Below are 27,459 nucleotides of genomic sequence, written 5' to 3'. Positions count from 1 at the left end.
CGTGTTCTAAGGTTTTTCTTTGCATCCCTACAAATCTCCTAAGTGGTAACCTATTTTTATTTGAGGCATTTGGGCTGTCACATTAGAAGTACTGGCATTTTATACCGATCTCAAGAGTGCATCTTGTTACTCTCAAGATGGAACTGGAACGTAGCATTCTGCAATTCAACGTGCGATGCGTCAGTGAGGATTAAAATACTTGTCATGCGGCGACAATTGCAGGAGAGGTGAGAGACTTTACACTTTTGTTGCATAAGGTAGAAATTTGACATTGAGACTTGCATACAAGTGACTCTATTACAGGTAGTTTACGATAATTCCCCTGTCAAAAGTATCTTAAAAATGATGGTACACACAAAAAAAACGATGAATCCCATTTATGAAATGCTTCATGAAAATTGCAACAGACTAAAAAAAAATCCCCTTTTTAAATCATGCACATTTGTTTTCTATTTAAATCCGAGCAAATCAAGCAGCATCCCGGAGTTACGCCTCAAGCTTCTATTGTACTTCCTGCATTTATTTGACAGGGACATTGCAATTAAGCATAGTTCAAAGACAGGTCATGAAACTCAGGCGCTGTACCAAGCTTTTTTGCTCATTTCCAATTCCAGGCCTTGGGCCAGCCAAGTTAGCCCCGCACAAACAAACTAGAACTGCTTTTGAGTTACGCAGCATGGCTTACATTATAATCAAACATCAAATGTGTTGAAAAGAGGTCATAACAGTAATGTCGACTATGCAACTCCAGTAATATCCATCATATGGAACGCTCGCTGCAAGCTCAAGTCGGAACCGAGCCAGCAACTTTCCATTTAGTTTAATTTGAGATTTCTCATTATGGAGGTGAAAACAGTTCTGGAGGCCTAATGGGATCAGTGACCTAGATTGTAAATTTCGCAGTAAAACATCAAATGTAATCGCTGAATGGTCTGAGAGTGAAATTGGACGCTTGCTTTCATCATTTCCAAGCCAAGGACAAAGGAAAATTGGGGAACATGAAAAATCCGCCCAAACCAAGTCATCACCTGATTTGACTCATACATCGCTTTACATGATTCAACCCCCCCCAAAAAACGGCGGAGCGTCCCCACAAAAGGCTTCCCGACTCATCTATAATTATTTAAAAGCCGCAATCCGTTTCCCCTAAACACACGATGACGCGCCAATTAAATTTTCAGTGGCCGTTGTTCATATCAGCGGAGTGACACCGAGCTCTTTTGACAAGCAGACATCTGTCAGGGAAGTGTGTAACCCTAACCTTCCCGCTGTAATGTAGACACACGTAGACACCCAAACGCCGACCGACCTGCCTCCCGCATCCCGCCTTTTACTCACTCACTTGACACGGACTAAATGCGTTGTTTTCTACGCGTCTCAAGCTGCGTTTTATTTTACATTTTAAACAACATGCCCGTCCCTGTGTGAAGCATTTACAAAGCTTGTTACCTCAAAACAATGTAATTAAACATTTAGACCCCGGTTTCAGAAGGAGAGCCTACATGGTGGCTGAAAGCAATTAAGCTAATGGCTGACCTGAAATCCAATCCTCCGGGGCCCTTGAGCACAGAGCATCAAGTATTCAACGGCAACGCAAGAACAACGGTTATGACACACAGGTGTATACAAGGCAATAACGCATGGAATCAAAGACACACCAAAAAAATGAGGCCAATTTCTGAGCTTGCAAGCTAATGTAGTTTCCCCTCCATCCACCTTCTCTCGCTAGGAATATTGAACATTTTAGAAGTTTTACAAAGTGGTTAACCCTCTCAAAGCAGGTGTTGCAGATTTTGCAAGACCTCAATGACCTCATCGAACCGCATCTTTGATTATTTGTCATTCAGAAGTCCAATTTTTCCTGATACTGCAATTTTCATGCCACCCTCAGAGGATTAATAGTGTTACACTGTTACCATTTTTTGGCTCACCAATTTGTGGTTTCATCTGATTCTGAAACTATAGAGATTAAAAATACGAAAAAAATATATCTATATAAATTTGAATAAATAATGCATTTACTGCCTACTCACTGTAAAGTGAAATAATTGCTATCATGACCTGGGGTGAACCTGCCTAACTCCTTGTCTGCCATTGACAGTGCTAGGGGTCCAATCCATTTGAATTAGAATGGCTTGCAGCAGATGTCCATTCATTTGCCGCCGACCCTCCCACTGCAAATTGTTTGGACGTACACTCACGATAAACAAATTGGCGGCAGGGTGCGTCATTTTAGTTTTTAATTCCTTGTCTGTCTTCCGGGAAAAGTCAAAATGGATCAGACGTCTAGTGATGTCAATGGCGGCTAAGGAGTCCACTTGGATAGGTCGGAACACCCCGTACAGTTCTAGAAGTGCAAGGCCACCATGTTTGTCGAACACATGGCAACAGGTAGGTCATCTATTTTTATACTAAGAACACAATACACAGCAGTGCGTGACTCGGTAACCATTTTCGATTAAAGTCTAATGGAAGCTCGTGGAAACACTTGAAGTGGCGCAAGGAAGCGTTGAGAAATCACTTATTCATGTTTTTTTTTCATGAAAAACTGCATACGTCAACAAAATAATTCACTTATTTCTCGTTGGTGCAAAACTCATTAACTTGAGCAGGAGAAGGAAAAATAATTGTTTTCAAGCCAGAATGAGCGCAGAACTGATGAATTGCATTGACAAACCATTGAATGAAGCACATTTAGCATAAAGTCTCATTTACACTGCTGATTAGAAGGGTCAATCAATACATATTTAAAAGAAAAAATGTGTGAAAATTCAGCATGAATTTTAGGATTATAAACACTACTGAAATATTAGAATTAAAAAAAAATCAATATTAAGGGGAAACCAAAAAGAGGGAAATAAAATAATATTAGCAAAAACATTAGTGGTGAAAGCAAGTCAATAACAAGATTAAAAATACTTGACTAATAAAAAAAATAGAAACACCAGAGTTTTGATGATTTAAAAACTACTTGTACATTAATATTTAATGAGATTTTTTTTAAAAACGATATTTTCTCTGTGTCAACCACGTGGTTTTACCCAATTAGCTTCACACAGACACTCGCTGAGGCTCTTTGTGACACACAATTGGATCCAATCACCTTCACCTCCAAGTTAAGCCGAGAAAGGATTGGACACGCGTATGTAATGAGCGCGTCCACTCACCCGAGACGCGGACGGGGTAATCCTATGAACTACACAACACAAATCCAAAAAAGACTGCTGAGTGACACAGAAAGAATCGGGCAAAAGCCACACAACTACTTGATTTATATTTAAGGAGGCAGCCTACATTTAATCTTATGGAAATTGCTGGATGGACGAATTTGTCTTTGTGAGATTTATGTTAGAAAAAGACAATCTGAGCTGCTCTTTTGGGCCAACAAAATCTATTCATTCTTTCATTTTGTGCCAAACTTTACCTTCATAACTCATTGACAACATTCATTCGTTTTCCGTACTGCTTATCCTCACATGGGTCGTGCGCGGGTGGTGCTGGAGCCTATCCCAGCAAACTACGGGCACCAGGTAGGGGACACCCAGAATTGGTGGCCAGCCAAATGCATGAAACAGACAACCCATCACACCCATGCTCATACTTGTTTATGTTTTTGAGATGTGGGAGGGATCCAGAGTACCCGAAGAAAACCCACAAAAACTCCATAAAGGGAGGTCTAAAGCCGGGATTGAACCCTCGATCTCAGAACTGTGATGCAAACACGCTAACCACTTTACCACCGGGCCGGATAAAGGTGGGGAAAAAAATCGGAATTTAGTTACTCTAGTCCACATGTGTCAAAGTGGCGGCCCGGGGGCCAAATCTGGCCCGCCGCATCATTTTGTGTGGCCCGGGAAAGTAAATCATGAGTGCCGACTTTATGTTTTAGGATCAAATTAAAATGAAGAGTATAGATTTATATTAAATGTCCTGATTTTCCCCCTTTTAAATCAATAATTGTAATTTTTTAATCAAATTTTTCTGTGTTTTTAGTTCAAAAATCATTTTGTAAAATCTAAAAATATATTTTAAAAAAGCTAAAATAAACATTGTTTTAGATCTATTAAAAAACTGAATATTCAGGGCTTTTAATCCAGTTCTTTTAATCCATTTATTAAAAAAAAACCCTAAATATTCTATCTAAAATGGTCCGGCCCACGTGAAATCAAGTTGACGTTAAAGCGGCCCGCGAACCAACCCGAGTCTAACACCCCTGCTCTACTATTTCACACAAACCCTTACAGACAGTTCACCTGTTCTGCTAGCTGTGCTAGTTAGCAACTTGACCACGCTCAATATACTAACTAATGAAGCCCAGCTCAATATTTAATCTGTGAAATGTCGAGTGGGAAACATAAATCTTGCCATGTAGAATGAAATCACTCAATTTCATTAGCGAACAAAGTTGAGAGGTTTGGCCCAATTAGACATTAATGCAATGCTTTATTTATGATATCAACGCCAGCCACTAAGGGGCCACTTTGCAGTGTAAATCTGCAGCTGACGCACGCTCCCCTTCATTTCCTTCCCTCCGTGTTTTGAAATCAGGTTTCACGCATGCAAATAAAGTATTTTTAATCAAGCAAAGTAAGCACCTGAATAAATCTCCCTTCCCTTTATCGTGGCAGCCAAGATGCACATACATACTTAGTGAACTGGAATGGCCCACATGTTCGCATTGCCACACAGAGCACGTTTTAGAGGACGCCATCAATAAATAATCTTTGGGTTCTGGTCGGGAGGCAGAGAAGTTTGTCTGCTCCAAAAGCTTGCGCATTCGGAGAAAGCATTGAGGTCAGCATACAGCGACTCCTAAAAATGAACACGTCAAAACCGGCTCGTGTTCATGCCAAAACCGCGCTTTTATTCGGGTATACCCCTTCTTTTAAACTCAATTTACGGCCTATCGCTTTTGATCAATTGGACGTTTATTGTGTGCGATGGCAGTGAGTGGGTTAAAAAATTGTTGATGCAACAAAGGGCTTTTGGGGTTGTTATAGTTTGGCATTTATTCTGTGTCTAACCTGTGGTTCGGGGGCCTGTTTCGGCCCGCCGTGTCATTTTGTATGGCCGGTGAAATTTAATCTCTGAAATTAAAAAAGTTGTAGTCCTCAATGAAAAGTCCCTTTTTAAGAGAATTATTATAAATGTTTTAAAAATGTACAAATACGATTTTTTACTACTTTTTTCCTTGTTCCTAGAAAAAGTAACTTGTTTTAAAGATTTTTTTGATTTGGAATTTTTTCCCTGAGTCAGTGCGTGATTAAATTTAATTTCAAAAACTCTTGTTTTCGAGGGGGCCTATTTTTAGGTCCTCACAGCCTAATGCAAATTTACATTTTTTTTAAAGCACTTAACTAGTGTGAAAAAATGATTGACAGTTCTAAACACCAAATCCATTTCAACTCAGAAGGCTAGCATTGTATGATCGCATTTCACTGCCATCGACGATGACAAATGTCCAATCCTATTATGACTGGAGGGATGGCAGCATCCGAATGGTCTCCAGTTAAATAGGACTGGACATTTGCAAACGATTTAATCTTTCTCCACCGTGCTAAATTCCATAACGCGTCACTTTAGCGTTAGTTTTAGAAGGTGAATTTTGTCTTCACTCGCCTACAATGCAAATTTTAAATGCACTTAGAGACGAAACGGCCCCCGAGGAGTTTCGCGTTAGTCCACATTTGGGAAAGTCAGCAGAACTATCCTGACAAAGAATGACAATATTATTAATCTGAAGACAAATGGCAAAAATAGAAGCCCTTTTGACAAGAAAATGAATAACTCCCCTGCCAGTTTCCTCCCCCGCGGCTAGGAAGGTGAACCCGCTGACCATCTGAAAGCAGGATGACGTTCACGCGGGGACAATGACAAATCAAAGTCGGGGGAGACGCAACGCCGTCTCCATTTGTACGCTAAGTCGCCGCCTGCCAACGCAGCAATCGCAGCGAAAGTAAAAAGTCTAAAAATTCCTCTGGCGGCTCGCCACGTGTCAACAAGCGGCATCAAGGCAACTTGATCATCAGCTAACACTTCAAGGAGGACTAAAAATAGGCGGAACATCAGCATTGGGGAAAGAAGGATTTGACATGAAAGCCATTGGAGAAGTTGAGACCAATCTAGGGCACCCTTGTCTCTTTTTTTTGCCTTAATATGCATGCCTTTTAAGGCTACCTGAGCTCGGGAGATATTTCCCCAACTAATTCCCATGACAGCAGGTAGGCAGCATCCATCGCTGTCTGACGTGACCTTTTTGGCCCAGCAAAAACATTTCACGTTATTAGGAACTAGATAAACGAGTGGAACGAGAGTAATATTTACTGAGGCTGACAGGTGAATCGCTTTTAAGTGGATGAGAGGGCTGAGGGAAACATTTCATAGCGCCAACTTACTATGTGAAAGACTATATTGAAGTAAAGATAGGAAAATTGGCTCAAAATGGAAAAAAAATCTCCCCCAAAACATTCATTGCTAAGCAAAAATACATTTGTAACACTAATGCATTTTAAATGATTAAATTTAATTTGTTTTTACATTTCGCCAACAAAATATTTTTCTTTTTATAATTTACAGTGTTCCCATTTTTTAAGGTAAATGTGTAAAAATATATCCATTTTTGATTGAAGATGTGCTTAGTAGTCATGATGAAGGTCATTTAGTATTTTTATAACCTTATTAACAGTTTTTATCTCATTTTTCTTACAATTGACATGGGTCGGATTATGCAAAACAAATTTACCTTAACTTTGCAAGTCAAAAAGCCCATTAAATCTTAGAGGATAAAGTGACTATCCAGGATTGGGACTGTTTACCTCGATTAATTTTGCATGCTTCTGACATTTTTAAGCTGCCGTGAATCCATCAGCTCACCGTTAAAATGGATTTTCTTAAATGAAGCACATGCATAACTTCAACATTCATTAAATAATCTTTTTTTAGCACAAGATACTATATCATATCTATAATATAACTATGTATGTAACACAGTCTACTTGTTGTGGAAGTGGTTATGGGAACTGGAGCCAATAAATGTGCACTGTGTCTCCATCAACAACTCAAGCCAACCTGTATTTTTGCTACTAATGGAAACCTGCTATAATAAAGAATGCACAGTGGCAAGCTATCAATCACCCAAAAAATCCTTAGATGACGCACACAAAGAAAAGTTTAGAAATACCTCATTTATAAACAGAGTAATTAACGCAAAGGCTCCAGGAATGTAAGGTAATTCATAAACAACTAAGGGAAGAAAAGGAACCACTTTGGATCAATATTTAAATGCGTGCATTGCTATCATTTCTCATAAAAGAAAGCTTTACGAGTCATCTGATTGGCCCATTCCAATGAAAGATAATCCCCAGGGACTAAATGATGAAAATAGAACTCTGTTGCCAAACATTGACAAATATTGTCATTTTTGGACAGGAAGACGCACTTGACTATTTCCACACCCACCAGATATGACAAGAAAATACTATTTATTTCTACACAACACGCAAGAAAATTAACTCTTTCACCAATTAGTTTACCCCATTACAACAAATTTCTGTTGACTAGTGCAAAAAGAAATATATGATTGAGTATCGATACTTTTGCAATCAAAAATCGTATTGGAATACAACATTTCAGGATCAATACATTCATGCTTTTTGATACTTTTGATAACCATATTAAAGACCTAAAGTTCACCGGCACAAGGCTCATAGCGGTAAATAGTGGAAAAATTACAATAATGTGAAGTGAGCATCAAATTTTTGGGCAAACAAGCTTCCAACGGTTGAGAGGAAAAGTGTCTACGTCCGAGTTCTTTTGTTGATTAAAATGGAGAAGTCTTGCATATGTGAAAGCAACGCGCACTCCGGATGCATGTGTCGATATTGATTTTGTGGCTGGTCAACAAAGATGCAAGTGCTGTGGCTTGAGATGAACTGTTGCAGCACTATTTCTGAGCAAGGTCATTAAACTGTCCAAGTGTGGGGGGTACGTCAAGGTGGGGGGCGGAGGTTATTTGTGGCTGACTGTCCTTATTCATACACTGAACACCAGAACTTCTTGAATCTTACTTAACGTGTTTTTCCAACTGCTGTCACGATCTCCTAAATTAGTTACCAGCCAATCACAGGGGCCAAGGACTCCAAGAACAATACTATCTTAAACTCATAATACCTACGGCCAATTTTGAGTGTTCCCTGCATGTTTTTGGGACGTGGGAGTACCCAGAAGAAACCCACACAAGCCCGGGGAAACATGAAAACTTCACACAGGGATTTGAAGGGATTGAACCTTCGTTCTCAGAACAGTGAAGCAGACGTGCTAACCACTGCCTGTTTGAATATTCTTTTTTTTAGGGGTCAATTATATGATCCCTATTTAAATGTCTATCCCCTTAAGTCACATTAACATCTGAAACAGTGGATAAAAACGACCCAGATACAAGGTGTGTTTCATTACCTGGATCTCTCGTGCATGGTAGATGATAATCAGTCCCAGGAGAATGATTGTAGAAAGGCTTATCAGGCATTTTAGAGCTAATGAATACAGCGACTCCTGGAAGAGAGCGACAACACTAAAACCAACGACAACATTGTGGCATAAAATATCACACTGTTATGTTACACAGGTGGATAAATCACAATAGTAGCTGATTAGTTGCAGCCTTTGGTTAGCTTTCTCAGAGGGAAAACAAGTACAGTAATGGCCATTCAAGATATTGCTTGGGAACCATTATGTTAAAAAATAATAATGATTGGATCCAAATTTGCAAAGTGAATGAACAGTTACCGGTTCCAATATGCAGGCGTTCAGGGATGAATGTACCTTGCGGGTGTCATGTTTTGGTTGTCATGTGTTTTTCCCTTGTGTGTGCTGTCCGTGATTACGAACGTGTTTCACCTGCTGTGTCTTTTCTCGCTCTCCTTCCCTTGTGTGACCCCGGTGTTTGTTATTGTCATCAAACCCTGTCTGTGTTGTTAAACCCCCGTATTTTTCTGTCTTGGTTATGCTTGCCTTTTGTCAGTGTGCATCTTCCCCTATTAAGTTTGTAAATTTTTTCCCAATCTTAAGTTTGTAAGGTGTTTTCTGTTTTTTTGTTGTTGTATTAAACCTTACATTTTTGCATCTGCATACCCTTTTCAGTCTCTGCTTCCTGCTTTTGGGTCAACTCCGCTTTGCATTTGAGGCGTTCACAACAGCGGGACAGAACACACTGACGCTTGTGTCCGTGTACTTTTTGAACGCCTCAAAAAGTTGCGTACATTTAATCCGACTCACCTTTCCATAAGCTCCCCAGGAGAGTTCCGTCTCTATAACCATAACAACGATCCCAAACATCCCAAAGATTAAAGCGTAGTCGCTGAGCCGCTTCCTCTTCTCAAACAAGGCCCTCCTGTGGCCGAGCTTCTCCCCAATGTTCTGGTTCTTCTTCTTGCCCGATTTCCCCCCGCCGTGGCCACAGCCTCCGCCTCCGTCCCCGGATCCGTACGGCATGAGCGTGGCGGAGCGGTTCTCCGTCTTGGAGGGGGCCGAGGCGTCCGACGCGTCCGCGGCCGAGAGGGGCTGCAGGGGCTGCGACTCGGAATCGAACTCGTGCACGTTCCTGCGGGACGAGCTCAAGTGGCTGAGCGGCCGCATGACTCCGCCGTTGTATCTGCAGCTGCTCATGGCTGTCTCATAGCGGGGGGCGTTCGCGTGGCTGCCCGCGGGATGCTGCGGATGATGCTGCTGCTGCTGCTGCTGCTGAGGATGAGGATGAGGATGAGGAGGAGAAGGAGGTGGCTTTGGAGGAGGGGGAAGCCTGGAGGAAGTAGCATGACTAGAGGGAGTCGGGTCGCGGACACCGTGTCTGGAAGACGTATCCGAACGTGTCCTCAAAGTTAGCGCGGTGCATGACGGCGACGTCCCGCCGCGGAGGACGCCTCTTTCCCGGCAACGGCAGGTGCACGAGTCGCTGCAGGCGCAGGTGGAGCGCGGCTGCTGTCCGCAGGGGTGCCGCTGGTACTGACTCGGATCCAACTGCTGCTCCTGATACAAATGGTTCCGCAGCTGCAACCGACTTCCCATGTCACGGCTCCCCCTTTTTTTTCTTTTTTAAAGCAGCAGCAGCAGCAGTCCCCCCCCCCCAGCAAAGTGTTGTTATGCGCTACCCGGACCAGGACGGAGCCATGCCGGCTCCTGTAGCAGCTTCAAACCAGGAATAAAACAACTAATTCGACATCATGGAGCGTTTCTTGTCATGCAACCATGGCTTGAACTGGCGGTGATGCCTTTATATATACATACACCGTCACACATTAATAAGCACGCACAGTAGGAGTCCTATTGTGAGCACCCCCACCGGCCCATTGAAAATACCCCCATCAATGGACTCAATGAGGCAGGGTGTGCAGAATTGTGCCACTTGACATTTTTCTTGAACTATAAATTCAAAGAATCCCTATATAATTTTTGAAGATTTCTTCAGATCTTCCTGGGGTTGTTTTGGATTAAAGTATTAGTCATTATGAGACAGAACACTGTCTTCAAGTCAGACTTATGAATGCTTGAGTGTTCTGTTCTAAAGCACTTTTTTAGTGAGACATTTTTGATTATTACTGGAAATGGACACAAATAAATCGTGTCCTGTCATTCTCTTGACCTGAAAGATCAAAATAAAAATATATATTTTTCATGGGTTCACTGTGTCTATGGTGCATTTACTGTGTCTGTTTTCACAAATTAAAATACCACTAACAAGAGATTACACTCCAAACAAGCTATATAAGCCAAAATGTAACTAATATCACCAACCAAAATACAACAAATAATTAGAGAAGAAAATATAATCCATAGTCAATTAAAATCTTCCTAGGGTGGGGTGTAACACAAAATAATCGACTGTGAGGCCGAGCGCTAACCACTCACCCACCGAGCCGCCTGATTTACCTCAACATGCATGATAGAATTTTGGAATAATAAACTTTCTGGAAACAAAAAGCAAGCATAGGAAAAAGATGCAATTTCAACAGAAATAGCCTAAATGTTCAATTATTGGTGGGTAGCAATCAATCATTGATTGGATGAGGGAAACCTTTCTTTTAGGTCAAGCTACAAAGGCCATCTAGTGGTGATGTTCAAAAAGACCTCCCCAGGCCACAAGCAATGTTGATGTATGACAAACATTTTTAAATAGTGAGCCTCTTGAGTTTTTCTTCTTAGGATCACTGACAGGAAAGTTGCTGCCTAATCTATTATCGAGCAATAGTAAAAGATTAATACTGAAGGAGAGATGTGTTCAGCACAACAGCAACATCCAAAGGCCATCCATTTTGTCTCCCGGTCTTCTACATTCTGATACCTGAAGTCCAAGTGGGTTTTAGTCACCTTGCCAGTGACATAATAGCCGATTGCGTTGAGTTCTGGTTGGAGATTTACGTTCAATCTGCTTTAAATGTTCCGCTCAAGGCTATGATGGCACCACACGGGACTTGGACTTGCAGCTTTATATCCACTGTCCAACTGATTTATGGACACTGTGCTGATGTTTGGTGAATTCTAATTTTCAAGAAGGGCGCAGGGAAATGAGATGATCAAGTTGTGCCCCAATACTGCACTCATTCCTTAAGTGAACATAAATGTTGTCACGGTAATTATTTTTTGTAACCTTTACCGATTGTAAACATTCATTTTCAGTTCCGTTACCCTCACAAGGCTCCCCGGGGTGCTGGAGCCCAGCCAACTATGGGAAATAGGTGGGGGTCACCCTGAATTGGTTGCCAGCCAATCACCCCGATTGAAAATCTGTGGAAAAGTACTACTACAACAACGATGACAACGACGACGACTACTACGACTACTATGACTACTATTACTACCACCATCACCACCACTACTACTACCACCACTATTACTACTACTACTGCTACTACTACTACTACTACTAATAATATTAATACTGCTACTACTACTACTACTAATAATACTAATATAATACTAATAATACTAATACTGCTACTACTGCTACTACTACTACTACTACTACTACTGCTACTACTACTACTACTAATAATAATACTGCTACTACTACTTCTAATAATACTAATTCTAATGCTAATGCTACTGCTACTACTACTACTACTAATACTACTACTAATAATAATCATCATAATAATCATAATAATACTGCTACTACTAATAATAATACTAACACTACTACTATTACTACTACTACTATTACTACTACTACTACTACTACTACCACCACCACCACCTCCACCACCACCACTACTACTTTTACTACTACTACTACTATTACTACATACAGCTCCATCTAGTCGACGTATAACACAATACCCTACTACTACTATTACTACTACTACCACCACCACCACTACTCCTACAGCTCCATCTAGTGGACGTATAGCACAATATACTACTACTACCACCACTACCACCACTACTACTACAACCACTACTACTACTACTACAGTATTTTATAATCTGATGCACTTTATAGTACATGAAAAAAAAATTAAGAGGCCATTCGTTGAAGGTGAGCTTCATACTACATAAAATACGGAACTGAAGATAACGTAACGTGTATTATCCCCAACATAATTTAACCTACAGCTTAAGGTTTACCCACTCCCAATTTCAAGCTCAGTGGCACTCATCCCTAAGAATGAAAACTCTTTATGGGCTTAACCATTACCTCAGACCCAGAGGCCCGAGAAGGGAAGGGACAGATTGCTCTCATTTTCTCCAAAGCCCGAGGTGCTTCTCGGCCACTGACTGGAAATATACTGCGCCGGGGAGAGTGTAAAACAGCATCTTACATTACACATCCACACTCTTAAGCAGTAAATACATGTTGATACCATCACATTTTATTTAGAGAACACCTGAAACGTGGCTTTGACTTTACAATGCAGCAGAGTTGACTTTTATCTGCCTTCAAAGTGCATGCTCGGCACAGCCCAGAGCTTTGGGATGGCTTCGGCTGCATTTACGGGCGCGTGGGGGGCATTTCAGACAGCAGGTCATTTCGGATGTGGGTGGTTGATATTAAGAATCCCAATCATCCCCAACTCACTTCAACATAACAGCACATAGATGATTATTATCCTGATTGTTTATCTCTGTAGACTGACTTTCTTAAGGCATTGTTCAATTTCCATGGGTGGCAAGCACACATTGTAAACCAGAAGGGTTTTGTTTGCGTGTGTGTGCAAAGCACATCCAACAAGTTCATCTGGGATCATATTTGATTTGAGGAAGGTGGTTCCACAGCTTTTTATAATATTCCGCCCAAGGTGGCCGGCCCACAGGTTAACCATTTCAGGGCGGCGTGTTGAAGGTAAGTGATTCATCCTGTTGGCTCTCATGAGCAGACCCAATCGACTTTTGCGATGCTCCAGGATTTAATACTCCTGGTAAGTACTAATTATGCACAATTCATGCTGCAATAAAAGGAAACGACTTTCCTCCTTCTTCTTTTCAGAAGGAATTTCCTTTTGTTATCCTCGCTATTTTCCTGACGGGCATCGGCGGGACGTTTCAGTATGGACTTGGGATCTCTGGGGTGACGTCCCCTTCTGCTGTAAGTCCAAGAGTTTGGATAGAAGTCGTCAAGGAGAATCAAAGAGTCAAATCTTCCTGCAGTACATCAAGGAGTTTGTGAACCAAACGTGCATGCAGAGATACGACGTCTACCTTGAGCAGTGGCAACTCTCGCTCATCTGGTCCTTCATTGTCTCCGTTTTTGCCATCGGCGGTTTGCTGGGCTCAATCCTGGTGGTTCCGTGCCTCTCCAAAATTGGCAGGTAAGTGCGCAAAGTAAGACATGTCTTTTAAGATAAGATTTGGTGTTCATGCAGATGTCTGTTTTTCTACCCCGCCCAGGAGGAATTGTCTTTTGTTAAACAATCTCGTGGCTATAACGGGAGCCGTGCTGCTAATCTTGAGTCGAAAAGCCTCGTCCTTTGAGATGCTCATGGTTGGGCGATTTCTGGATGGCATTAATGCGGGTAGGATTAAGGATTAAGGAGGAGGACGCAAACGTGTTGAAATTGAAATGAGAAAACCAAAACATGATGAACAACAATAAATCCTCTGATTTCACACATTCAACAACAATTTTATACTATGTGTGTACATGCAGGGGTTGGACTATCGGCTCACACCTTGTACATTACTGAATGCACTCCAAAAATGCTGCAAGGGATGGTGGGAGTGACCATTGCCACTTCTATTGCCTTTGGAAGGTTCATCGGCCAGCTTTTGGGGCTCAGGTTAGAGAAGCTGCAAGGGTGTATATATATATATATATATATAAACCTTCTTTATTTTGGTGCTGCACAACTGAAATAAGGAATTTGTGTGTTTTTTTCTGCTTCGTTGAAATCACCTTTTTAGATGATTATAATTTTGCGGCAGCTTAATTGTTGTCAAGATTGGGTGAACAAAATACATACTTTTCCCCTCTACTTAATAATGTCCTGGGCAGATTCTCCAAATCTGGCGACCCTGACTCACTTGCAAAAATATGTGATAGGGACATCCCTAATGTTTATTTGATTGGCACTTCAAAAGTTCCACCAAATTCTTCCAAATTGTTCTCGATCATATCTTGTTTTCTTCCTCTTTGATACTCAACGGCAGATTCGATTGAACCATTTTGCACACAGCTGACCGAATAGGTGCGACGTCTAGTCGGAAAATGATGACAAAGGTACCTCAAATTTCCACCATTTCATTTATGACAGCGAGTTCCTGGGCACCGAGGCCAGATGGCCTTGGCTGCTCGGCTTCAACGCTTTCGCCGCGCTGCTTCAGCTGGTGACTCTCCCCTTTCTTCCGGAGTCTCCTAAATTCTTGCTGCTGAACCGAGGAGACCAAGAGGGCTGCCAGAGAGGTTCGAGCGCACCATCAAAATCATTTGCTTTGCAGGCACGTGCTCAAAAAGAGTCCTTCCACCAAAGTCACATCTTGCTTACGTCATGGCTGCTTAGCATTGACGAGGTTTTGGGGCAACAAGGACCACGGCGCAGAAGTGGAGGAGATAGTGAAGGAGAAAGCGGCCCTCCAGAACATCAGAAGTCGATCCGTGATGGAGCTTTTCCGGGAAAAAAGCATTCGTTGGCAGCTGGCGACTGTCTGCGTTACCTACTCATCCCTACAACTTTCTGGCATCAACGCAGTGAGTAGTGATGTAGATTGTTAGGATGATTGTCTTTTTTATATATCACAAAGTTACTTTTGTCAAATCAAACTGCTGTGTCTCCTTGTTTGTTGTCCATAAAATAACCTTTTAAGTGTAGAGCAACCATGTTAATGACCTTTAGCCGTGAAAATGCATGATTTTTTTCACCATTTTAAATTGATGTCCTAAAACGTGTGTACATTTTCAGAGATAAATGAGTTCATTTTTATTTGCTGATTGTTTTTTTTAGTGTAAGTTTATTTTTTTCTAGACTGCTATTGTTTGAAAAATTCATTTTTTGTTTTGGCCTTAAATGACCTTTTGTTTTATATGTGTTACTCTTTACGTATTAGCAGTGTTTCAGTAATTCGGTAATTGCCAATACTTTTTGTTTTCCTCTAAATACTCTTTTTTTCCCAAAGCCACCTTATTTTTATTTCAAATTCCCCTCACTGCACTTGCCTCATTTTACACGCCATTGCAATCATTCATTACACCAAACAAACATTTGTATGGCACGGATCATTTAAATGTTAAGCAATTTCAAGTAATGATTAAAAGACAAGCTCGTGTCAATACTAAAGCGGCAATATGGTTAATGATTTCATGACTCCCTGCATCAAACTATTTGCACGAAAATAAACATGCAATTACTCCTCACTCCAGGTCTACTTCTATTCTTATGACGTATTTCGGACAGCAGGCATTGATGAAGACAAGATCCATTATGCCTCTTTGGGAATGGGCGCATGTGAAATGTTATCCTCTCTACTTTGTGTAAGTGCCATCCCATCATAACTGTTCATCCTATATTAATGCAGTGTCGTTTTCTACCATTTACATTGATCACAAGTAAAAAGAACCTACCCCTGTGTATCAGAAACAAGTTTAACCAAAAGGATTGGACACCAATAGCAGTCAATGAGTTAGACAGCAAGAGTATGAAATCCTCACTGTGATTATAGCCCCACCTTATGGTAGTTTCCCCCCCCTGTAATCCTTATTGTACTAAAATTAATGCACTTTGTTGTGTACTTAACTTTACAGTTCATGATCATTCAGAATGTGGGAAAGAAAGTGCTTCTCCTCACGGGATATGCGGCCATGGTTGTTATCCTCACCCTACTCACCATCACACTCTATGTGCAGGTGAGCCGTGCCAAATAACGGCTCTTTGAAAATGTTCAAAGTACGTATTAATTTATAATTTGTTTCTTACCTAGCGTTTCGTCTCCTGGATGTCGTATTGCAGCATGGTCCTCATTTTCGCCCTTCTCTTCACTTTCTCTGCTGGGCCAGTTAAGTTTTTTCGGGCTTCCATTCGAATAAATCGGGCAGGTGAACTTAAGAAAGTGGAAAAAAAGCCATCAATTATTTGACTTGGCCAAAGATAGGGTGGTGATTGTGCTAAGTCTAGCTAATTTAACTATTCATGCTGATTTTTTGAGTTCCAACAGGATTGTTGACATGATACTGATCCGATCCCCATGTTTTTAGTGGAAAGTGAAAATAAACCAAACCCTGCAATGTTTACAAATATTACATGATGCTCTATTAGTGTCATTAGTTTCTAAAGGGAAGTAGGCTTACTAAGTGGACGGTTTTGCCTAACGGTTTGATTTACAGCAGCCGAAAATCACTAAGCAGGCTGGAATGAATTGTGTCCATCTATTCTCGGCCCTCAGCTGGAGTCATAGCGCCTCTTCCGAGTCTACTCTTCACTCAGGAATTCAAGGCGAGTGCGACGACCGTTTGCTGCATCATCAACTGGCTCGGGCTGTTTATAGTGGGGATGATCTTTCCCGTCCTGGTGGTGAGCTTTTTCGCGTCTTCGTATGTAGTAGGAAAGGAACTTAGGATGCGTTTGCATTTGCAGGAGAATCTTGGGTCCTTTTGCTTCCTGATATTCTTGTTGTTGTCCTTTGGTTGTGGGCTGTTTGTGTACTTCAACGTGCCGGAGATGAGGAATAAAACGCCTCTGGAGATTGCCGTTGACTTTGAGGTCATGCACGGGAAATGGAGAAGGTCCAATGGGGAAAATATGGAAGAGCAGCACACTAATGCGTCCCACGTACGTGGGACCAAATTATAGGGTCATAGGTGAATTCCAACTGAAAAAAGTAATTTCTGAAAGATGAATATGTATGTTATTGGAATCAAAGGAGTTTGACTGTTTTTGTTCTTGCAAGATTTTTATTTTTGTAGTTTTTGTACCATGATTAGATTTTTGTGCAATTGGCGAATGCATGGAATATAATTTACTGCTCCGTATGCATTTTTAAAGACATTATTTCCACTGTGAGCACAATTTTATTAAAAGGCAACTTTTGTTATTTTATTTTACTTTTTTTTTTATATTCTGTTAATATCTTTTCATTCCAGTTTGGATTTTTTTGCATACCATTGTGAACAATTTATAAAGGTTTTGTAGTTGATGGTAATCAGCCTTAACCAATTAGTCAAAAAACGTAATACGTTCTGTTGCATGTGGGAAAAACTTCATTTTTGCTGAAAAAAAGGATTAATGATCTTAAATTCATGTGAACATTTGATAGTTGTGGCAATAGCACAGCATATGCAAATGTTAAACAGATTAAAAATAACTAACAATCATTTCCAAAGGGAAAGTAAATAAGACAAATGACCCTAGTGTGCATGGTGGCGCTTAAAGGTAACATGTGAAATATGGCAAATATTTGACAACATCACAAACAGCTCTCAGTAAACAAAGTAACAATAAACATGCAAGGCCAAATGAACGCTTCACTAACAGCAATAACCTATTGTGATCAGAAACAACTGAATTGAGCTTCACACTAATGAAGTGGTCAGTGAAACTATCTATTTTTGACTTTGCTGAGCATGACTCCCATAAAAACAAAACTTTTTGTTTAAAAGAGCCAATCAGGGGTGCTACCCCCACCAAGCCAGTGCATGTGCACCTCTGATAACATAATCTACATGCAATCTGCAAGGCCGCATGCCTCTCAGGCCACTAATGCGTGGCGGCGAATGGCCGGAGGGGCCATTTGCACCAATAATAAGCGCAAAAGGGAGGAGTTGCTGCGCAAATCCATTTACGTCATTTGACTAATTTAAAAAGCGCGTTGAGAGCAACCCCTAGAGAAGCTGCGTCCCTCATCAACAACACAACAGCCTGATTTTTTAGACTTCAGAAATTCCTTTTCGACGGCATGGACGCAGAAAGCTGTTTGTGTGATGACTCCAAGATCGGTGACCAAAAGTGAGTGTTTCTTAGGTCATGAAAACAGATTTCCATATTTCTTATTGTTTACCCCAGCTATTACTTACTGTATTTTTCGCCTATAAGCCGCACCCTTAAAATTGCCTTAAAATCATTGAATTTTACAATTTCTCCCGTATTAGCCGTCCTCTGATTCACAATTTTCACCTCCATATTCATGGTTTTAATAGGGAGTACAAATGTGTTACTTTGAAGGGAAAATCTTAAGAAAAATCATTGCATGTGGTATTTCTGAGCTTCTGTATGAATCAAAAGCACATAATTATGGTCAATATCATAAGAAAGTTAGTAATTCATCCGGTAATGGTTGTTTTCTTACTGCAAAACTGAAAATAACCACAAATAGTAAATGTTAATTTGCCGACATCTAATGGGAAAAAGATTCAGTCATCATTTTTTGGGGGGGTTACAAATGCGGCTTATAGATAAGAAAATACGGTACTTTATATAATCAGTCAACTACTGTACTATTCTTGTTTTTTTCCATTGGTTGATACTAAATTGCACCAATTAAATCTTAGGATAAAGAAAACCAGGTCGTAAATAAACATTTAATTCTAATGTATTAAATGACCAATTTATGGATGCTAAATCGTGTGGAACAAACAACAACAACAACACATTTGTTGGTGTCAGCTAAGTGACAAGAGACTGAGAATGCTGAGATGATAAAAGATATTGTCTCCACCCAGGCCTGACTGCGAGTAGACCTTAGGTACAAAATGACAAGTACATATTAACAAGATTATAAAATTGGCCTATAATTTGTCATTTGGAAATCTAACTTAATCAGAAGAAGAATCCTGTTTAAAAAATAATGACTGGCTTTGAGTGCAGTACTTAAGTGTCTAGTATACACATGAACTATGAGTGTTAAAATATCCTTGTGACAATCTGCTTTCAACTTTATCCCAAACAATGGCATTAAATTGTAATCTCACGGCTATCACGTCAGCTGACTTCCTTGCGTTCCGTCGTAGGATATTTGTCAACAGAAGCTTGACGCTGGAAAACATCAAATGTTATGGCTTCGATATGGACTACACGCTGGCAAGTAAGTAAAATGTGAATACCACATTAACAGTGACTGGAAGAAATGATACGCTCTAAGATTGAGAAATGGAACATTTATCCTTTTGTGTGTATTTTCTTAAAGTGTACAAGTCTCCCGACTATGAGTGCCTGGGATTTGAACTCATTCGGGACAGAATGGTATCTGTGGGCTACCCTCATGAAATTCTGCGGTACACCTATGACCCCAGCTTCCCCACAAGGTACTTTCGTGTGGGTGACTTCAGGCTTTGACGGCTTTCTCTACCACTGTCACGAATCATGTTCTCGCTTTTCTTCAGGGGCTTAGTGATTGACACAACATACGGCAACCTCCTGAAGGTGGACTCCAATGGGAACATACTGGTTGGCAGTCATGGCTTTTTGTCCCTCAAAAGGTTTTGGGGTTTTTTTGCTCATGGGTGGAAGAATTTTTTTCAAATTGTTTTTTACAATGACACATTCTTCCGTTTGTTTGTGCTATAAAGCGAGGAAATTCATCAGTATTACCCCAACAAGTTCATCCAGAGAGACGACACGGCCCGTTTCTACATTCTAAACACACTCTTCAACTTGTCAGGTATCACATTTACAACTATTTTCTTCTTTTACATCAATTTTCCTCAAACTTTTCACACTAAAAATTCCACCAATCAAGCCCAATGTTAACTCTTTTACTGCAATGTACCATTTTAGAAACATGGCCATTATAAATCATAGCTCTACACTATTTATTTATCAAAAGTGTCAACTTTACGCATTAAATCAGTATCACAGATTCAAGCCCAAACTGTGACTAATAATATCCAATCAAATAAAAAGCACCCACTGCATCAGAAATAAAAACAAGTATTAATTTTAATGATAAATAATGAATGTATACATTAACACAGTACATGAAAAGTTTATTTTAGGCGTTCTTTTAAATGGGTGGGGCCAACATTTGTTCATTCGCCCCTCCCAAATGGATTGGATGTTAAATTCCAGTTTAAAAGGTTCAGAGTGTAAAGATCAGAGTTTTAGTGTTATAATTATATGACATATGACTTAAAAATGAATATGTGGAGTCTTGATGATTTCCTGAAACACATGTGATCACTCCACAATGTTGTGTTGTGTGTGTGTGTCCATGTTTATGTTCCAGGGAGCTATAAGACTTCTTCGCCCCATCGGCCTGATGTAAATCCGTACTTAGCACTTGTTTATACTTTTATTATTATTACTGTATTGTCCAAAATGTGTTTGCTCAAATGAAGGCTGCGGCCTAATTCAACTTTTTCTTCTTCTTTTTTTCCAGAGACCTATCTTTACTCTTGCCTGGTGGATTTCTTTACTAAATGTAGCAGATACAAAAGGTGAGTTTTAGTGAGTCTCCTAGCTTGAGTGTCTTCTATTGCAAACAGAAGATGACTTAATTGAATATCCTCCAGTGTGCTCAAAGGTTATCGCCATGGCGACCTGTTCATGTCACACAGAAGCATGTTTCAGGATGTTCGAGATGCAATGGACTTCATTCATGATACGGTAATCTTCAGATAACATCAACATAGTTGGGCGATTAAGTATTACATTCTCTGTGCTTTTGCAGGGGATCCTCAAAGAGAAAACTATCAGGAATATTGATAAATATATCATCCTAGACGTAAGTAGGTCATTTCAAAACAAAACGCAAGACCGAGATGTTTTTTTTGCAGTCATAAATCTTTGATTTGACTCAATATGTCAATATTTTGCCTACAGCCCAACATTATTGTTCTCTTAACTCGGATTAAAAAGGTGGCCAAAGTCTTTCTTGCCACCAACAGCAACTACAGCTACACTGACGTAAGCCTCCAAAATGTTTCTAGTGGATACGACAATGTGGCAAAGTTTTTGGACGACGAATGATGAACCTTCTTCCCTTTTTCCAGGCCGTAATGACATACCTTCTTGAAAATAGTTCCAAGGTAAGATCATTATCGTGGCCATGCACAAAAAATGGATGGTAAACAAAGCAAAAGTGATCATTTACATCAGAGCAATGAGTTAAAATAAAGACATGATTTACCTTATGCTAAACCAGCATAAAATCTACTGTGGTTGGTTTATGCAACATGACAATTTTGAGATTATATTCGGCATCATTCTAGTTTTTCACTTGACAACAGTTTGGGGATTCGACAGAGTCATGGCGCTCCTTCTTTGACCTGATTGTTGTGGATACCAAGAAACCGCTGTTCTTCGCTGGGGGGACGGTGCTTCGACAAGTTGACACGGTATGCAAAAAAATATTCTAGCCCTGCGATTGGCTGGCCACCAATTCAGCTGGGATAGACTCCAGCACCCCCGAAAATGAGAATTTCATATTGAAATGAAATAAACGTGCAATAAATCGACCTTCAAAACTCGCAATAATTGGTTCAGCATTCGTAAATTCCCATATTCTAAATCTATATTCTAAAAACTCATCTTTTAAAGTTTTTTACATGTCTTAACTGAGATGTTTTGGCTAAAACAAAATTGCTAGTGGGAGAAGTAAAACTAAATTCAGGCTGTTTGGAACCCTAAAATAAAGCAACAAGCTCAATTGAAGATCAATAATATGGAATTATCCCACATAAACAGCTACAAGGCTAACCAACAATAATACTATGTACTTGTATTAGGCAGGGTATAAATGTAACTTTTCTTTCTCTTTTAAAAATAAAAAATGTGTCACTGCAACAAAAAAATAATAGGATCAGTATTTTCTTCTTAAAAACATAACACAGTGAATTTTTAAGCAGAATTAAATGCAAATGTGCTGGTATGCAAACGTTAAATATAACTAAACAATATGTAAAAAAACCTGCACTGGATTAAAAACTATTTGCAAAATAATGTGACACCACTAGAGGGTATCCATGTACCACTATTAGAAGGACTGTAAAAGTATAATCAACTGCACAGCACTATTTAAAATAAAATATTAATACAAACTGACACGCACAGGGTGCAAAAGCTATCCTGGGATGCAACCGTGGTTTAAATAATTTGACCATTAATAAATTATACATATAATTTCATATTTTTTAATAAAAATGGCTTCCAAAGTGCAACTTATTGCGACCAGCAGGCCCATAAAACATAAAATACTATACACCAGTGATTCCTACTTACACTAGCTGTAGATCTTTTACAAAAAAAAATGAAAAATGATTGTGCTATATCATGTGAGCTATTAAATTATCCATTAATTACCCGTGAGCCATCCCAGCATTGAATGGACACATGACACTTTCAATTGGAAAGCAGCTACTGGTGTTAAAGATATAAATAAAACTGGATAAACTGAGTCAATACGAGGATTTATTTAAAAAGTTGAAAACAAAACATATGGATTTGATGTAAAGGTAAAAACTTCGAAAAATGTGGACCCTAAATCCATTTGTGATACAGAACACAGGGAAACTTCGGATTGGGACGTACACCGGCGCCCTCCAGCATGGGACTGTGTACTCGGGAGGTAAGAGTTTTAAAAAGTCTTATTTATCTTATAATTATGATTATATATGACTAATCGCGCTCTAAATTAAACTATATGGTCGCAGGCTCATCAGACATCGTGTCCGACCTTCTGAACGTCAAAGGTAAGGACATCCTCTACGTGGGAGATCACATCTTTGGCGACATCCTCAAGTCAAAGAAACGGCAAGGCTGGAAAACATTCCTGGTGGTCCCGGAACTCACCAAGGAGCTTCAAGTGTGGGAGAAAAAGAAAAGTAGGCCACTTTCCTCTTTTTATTCCAGCGAATTTTGATTCACTTGTCAACGTTGAACGACTTTTGCACTGTTTTGTAGATTGGTTTGAAGAGCTGAAAGGTCTCGACCTTTTCCTTGCTGAGATTTACAAGTATGTACTTCTATGCATGAGGATGTTTGTTTACTTGGTGTGATCATTTCAGCTGTTTTGTTGACTCCCATTGGTTGATGATATGAGGATATTAATTGCATGCAGGCACTTGGAGAAGAGCAGTCAAGACATTCCTGATATTGGCAATATTGAGACCAGAATGAAGGTAAGGAAGTCCACATGGAATGTTGCAATTCAAATACTGTAGATGTGAGATCAATGTTTGAGGCCAAACCCAAAATGAATTATTTGCCATTTTTTCCCCATAGACGGCGATAGACATCCAATCACATTTGACTGGGAGGGGCTGGTTTGATCGCTACCAACCCAGTCAAATTGGATTGGACGTTTATCTGCATCAGTGAAGCACGGTCACTCCCTAGGGATATCTCGATACAATTATTTTTCAAGTTATCTCTTGCCCATATTCAAAGACCGCCAAAAAATGCAAAAATTAATGCAACCAATAAATCAGTGGTGTCAGACTCGGGTTGGTTCGCGGGCCGCTTTAACGTCAACTCTATTTCATGTGGGCCGGACCATTTTAGATATAATATTACGTTTTTTTTTTAATAAATGGATTAAAATAACTGGATTAAAAGCCCTGAATATTCAGTTTTTTTATAGATCCAAAAACAATGTTTATTTTAGCTTTTTTATATATATTTTTAGATTTTACAAAATCATTTTTGAACTAAAAACACAGAAAAAATGATTAAAAAACTACAATTATTGATTTAAAAGGGGGAAAATCAGGAAATTTAATATACATCTATACTCTTCATTTTAATTTGATCCTAAAACAGAAAGTCGGCACTCATGATTTACTTTCCCGGGCCACACAAAATGATGTGGCGAGCCAGATTTGGCCCCCGGGCCGCCACTTTGACACATGTGCAATAAATGATCTTATTTTGTATTAAAGTGAGCCCTGCTGATACCACCTGAAAAAAGCTCTTTTTTAAAAATACTTCATGATATATACATCGACTGTCCGGTGACTACTTTAAGGTTTAGTTAGCTAGGATAGGCTCTAGCACCCCACGTGCCTAATTAGGATAAACGGTATTGATGAATTTTAGAAATGTTACATTTGCAGCCACCACGACTAGTTGTGAAGGCCCCAGATTTGGGAAAACTGAATTATGGTCAACTGTCGTATTGATGGCAATTTGATTGTCCCTATGATTGTCCCCCCTCACCCAGATTCTGACCACCTGGATGGACATGTCTTACGGGCAAATGGGTAGCTTGCTACGGAACGGATCCAGGCAGACACTGTTTGCCAGCCAGCTCATGCGCTATGCCGATCTCTACTCAGCTAGCTGCGTCACCCTGTTGCGATACCCCCTCAATTACCTCTTCATGGCTCCTCCTGTGCTGGTCAGTCCTCCAAATGAGTCCTTTTCCTCCAATTGTTTGCCCACAAACATCAAGTGCGCCTTTTTTCCAGATGCCGCACGAGGCCCCGACGTTGAACTCTTCAGATTTTCCTTCTACACCACTTGCCAACTGTCAGTGTGAGAAAGCGATATTAAGGTATGTTTTTCATGTGTTTTTTGAAAGATCAAAGATTAATTTTGAGCAACATTTCCAAACCTCAGTGTTAAAGACAAGAGAACATGAGATGGATGCATTCTATGGAGCCTCTTCATGAAGAAAATGCATTTTTGCATTGCTTTGGTGGCAGCCACGTGGACAACTTGTTGCTGATTAAATTCAGTGCTGCCCTCTGCTAGATGGGAGTTGCAATGAACCCTCAAGTGCATCAACCCCAATATGAATCTCAATGCACTGGAATATTATTATGTCAATAAAGTTTATGCATTGTTGTAGCCTCCTTTACTGGTTTGAAATGTCATTTTAAGGGTAATAAACCAGGATATGGCAGCGTAGACAAATTGGCTCTGAATCATTGGCCCTCCCAACATATGAAAGATTGACTCATCTTTAAAAAAAAGCAGGCTATTGAGCAAGTAATTAAATGATTTGATTTATGACTTTTGGCATTTTCAGAGCCATCTTCCTGCCATTTAAACATTTATCTTCACAGTGACTTTATGACACAAACTCCTTCCCTGTTTCATTTGATTAAGTAACATATTGTTAAAGCCTTTAGTTTTTCATCTTCTTGAATCAGATGCTCCAATCAACGCTATCAAAAATGACCATATCACAGAATTATGAAGTTTCTTAAAACCAGATTGGTCTTCAAATCAAAGATTGTAGCATCTGGATTTCAATTTTCTTTTTTTCAATGGAAACTTTAGCTGAAAATCAATTTATACAGTAAACTCAGACTTTTCATGATTTGCAAGACACACACTCAATGCTAACATGTAATAGTATGTCTGAAATTAACCAAGTTTTCTCTTAATTTGATCACTTACTTGCAAATACATCATTGTTTCCTCTATAGAACGGCAACTAGATCAAAATTACAACCAATCTGTGTACCCACTTGTTTTCATTCCTTCAGAAAAACTGCGGCTTTCTGCCATTATCGCCACTATTATTAACATTTTTGTGGAACTTTTGTTTACATAGGCTGATGTAAGCTTTGAATAATGGATGTCTCCACTCAATAGAGGAAAACATTGACTTTAGATGTAAATAATCATTGTCAAAAAAGTACTGCGATGCTTTTTTGATAGTCAGAGAGGCGGAGATGGTCACATTTTTCTTTCTGGTGGGCTGCAAACCTTCACCAGACAAGTTTGTAGAGCTGGTTGAGTGCTCTTATGGAATGTGTCTCTTCTGCGGAAGTCACCGCCGCATGTATGCGGGACTATCTGTTAGAAAAATAATGGTCACACACTCTGTGTAATAACCTTTCATAATGAGAAGTGGGTGGTTGACAGCAGTTTTTGGATGAGGATGCTGAGACGCTGATTGGGAGTCAGTTGGGGGGTTAAATATGACAGGGAATTTATTTTAGCATCACCATGTTCATGTAATGGATTCGTTCACTTTTATCACATGTTGATAAATTGATACAATGTGGATGTGATTAACTTTTTTTTCCTCCCTAACATGAGAGGAAGGTCCACAAGAGGATGAACCCCCCGCTTTTATTGGCACCACCTTCTTCTACAACGCTGTGCACGTGGACAAACACAACACACACACACTTCCCAGATGATTACATTTCCTGTATCAGAGGCTATTTCAGTTTATTTGAATTTCCCTCTTCATTGTCTGCTTGCCGGCTGGATTTATTATTGTTTTGGTTTGTTTTTGTGTCTCCCCTCCTTTTTTTAAATATTAATAATCATTGTTTTGTTTTATTTTAGCAGCGCGTGTGTTAAATTCAATCATTTCATAGTGTTTTTTTCTTTCTTTAATACTTTTCTGCTATTGGGAATGACAACATTATTTAATGTGACTTTTTTCCAAGTCGTTTAACACTTTGGCATTATTAAGAAAAGTACTCATATTTAATGTAAAACAGCTTTACCTCTGAAACAAGCAATCACTTTTACCCAAAATAAAGATAACATGTATACTTTCAAATAGACTTTTAATAATACTAAATTTAACTCAAATAAAGAAGTTATGAGAATGTAATACCTTTCATATTACATTCCCATAACTAGAATTACTTACAGATAATGAATAATCATTGAGTGAATAGGTCTTAAATAATTGTGGTTTTGTTTAAACGCAAAATTTGCCATCACACTTAACGAATAATTTCAGTTCTTTAGCTTTTTAACTTTTTAAAAAATGTACATGTGTGTATCAAAGTATTTGAAAGCACTCAAGAGGCAAAAGTGTACTTTTTAAACATCTTTATTAAAGCACACTCATCGAACACAAAGTACTTACTAAAACACAACAGTCGAAAAATAAACAAATCAACCAAAAAAACCCATATTAGTGTCATTTTTTTTCTTCCCACTGGAAAGTGCTTTTCTATAAGTGCGTCTCTCATGGCAGGATACTGTGCGCTCTTGTGTAGCCTGCAGATGCAGAAGCACCACCGTCCCCCATTCCACACATTCCAGGATTTCCCAGCAAGCATTGCAAGCGAGCCCAAACAAGTCACGTTCTTGCACTGGGGCGGAATTTCACACAGTCAAGTGACTCGCGGCG

General features: G+C 39.7%; 3 protein-coding genes across 8 annotated transcripts in view; 2 read left to right on the top strand and 1 right to left on the bottom strand.

The window, feature by feature from the left end:
- The window catches only part of kcnn2 (potassium calcium-activated channel subfamily N member 2), a 33,696-nt gene extending 17,176 nt beyond the window's left edge, over positions 1-16,520 (bottom strand). For 4 of the 6 annotated variants that reach the window (XM_077622475.1, XM_077622480.1, XM_077622477.1 and 1 more), the window contains exons 1-2: positions 9,274-10,064; positions 8,455-8,550 (exon numbers count right to left, since the gene is read on the bottom strand). In XM_077622475.1, coding sequence (XP_077478601.1) covers positions 8,455-8,550; positions 9,274-10,062 — 885 coding nt within the window. In that variant the 5' untranslated portion in view covers positions 10,063-10,064. Of the gene's footprint in view, positions 1-8,454; positions 8,551-9,273; positions 10,065-16,397 lie in introns of those variants that run through there. The other 2 variants (XM_077622479.1, XM_077622476.1) reach the window with 2 other exon arrangements.
- Positions 13,386-18,268, top strand: slc2a11l (solute carrier family 2 member 11, like). The gene is made up of 13 exons (XM_077623517.1): positions 13,386-13,409; positions 13,478-13,576; positions 13,639-13,799; positions 13,879-14,003; positions 14,138-14,267; positions 14,742-14,890; positions 14,988-15,175; positions 15,845-15,955; positions 16,226-16,327; positions 16,402-16,516; positions 16,864-16,991; positions 17,055-17,249; positions 18,077-18,268. Exons 1-13 carry the CDS (start codon positions 13,386-13,388, stop codon positions 18,266-18,268), a joined length of 1,719 nt encoding a protein of 572 aa, XP_077479643.1.
- Positions 18,269-18,326: 58 nt separating this feature from the next.
- On the top strand, positions 18,327-25,209 carry nt5c2l1 (5'-nucleotidase, cytosolic II, like 1). Its single transcript, XM_077622481.1, has 18 exons — positions 18,327-18,422; positions 19,424-19,497; positions 19,600-19,717; positions 19,796-19,891; positions 19,982-20,073; positions 20,791-20,848; positions 20,924-21,017; positions 21,082-21,135; positions 21,234-21,317; positions 21,404-21,439; positions 21,641-21,748; positions 22,911-22,977; positions 23,063-23,233; positions 23,313-23,364; positions 23,470-23,530; positions 24,571-24,747; positions 24,818-24,903; positions 24,969-25,209. The coding sequence occupies exons 1-18, from the start codon at positions 18,373-18,375 to the stop codon at positions 24,988-24,990; spliced, it is 1,500 nt and encodes a 499-aa protein (XP_077478607.1). The 5' UTR covers positions 18,327-18,372; the 3' UTR covers positions 24,991-25,209.
- The last annotated feature ends 2,250 nt before the right edge of the window (positions 25,210-27,459 follow it).

The sequence above is a fragment of the Stigmatopora argus genome, chromosome 16, assembly GCF_051989625.1.
Source record: "Stigmatopora argus isolate UIUO_Sarg chromosome 16, RoL_Sarg_1.0, whole genome shotgun sequence".
Taxonomy (NCBI): domain Eukaryota; kingdom Metazoa; phylum Chordata; class Actinopteri; order Syngnathiformes; family Syngnathidae; genus Stigmatopora; species Stigmatopora argus.
This window is presented reverse-complemented; position numbering and strand designations above follow the sequence as displayed.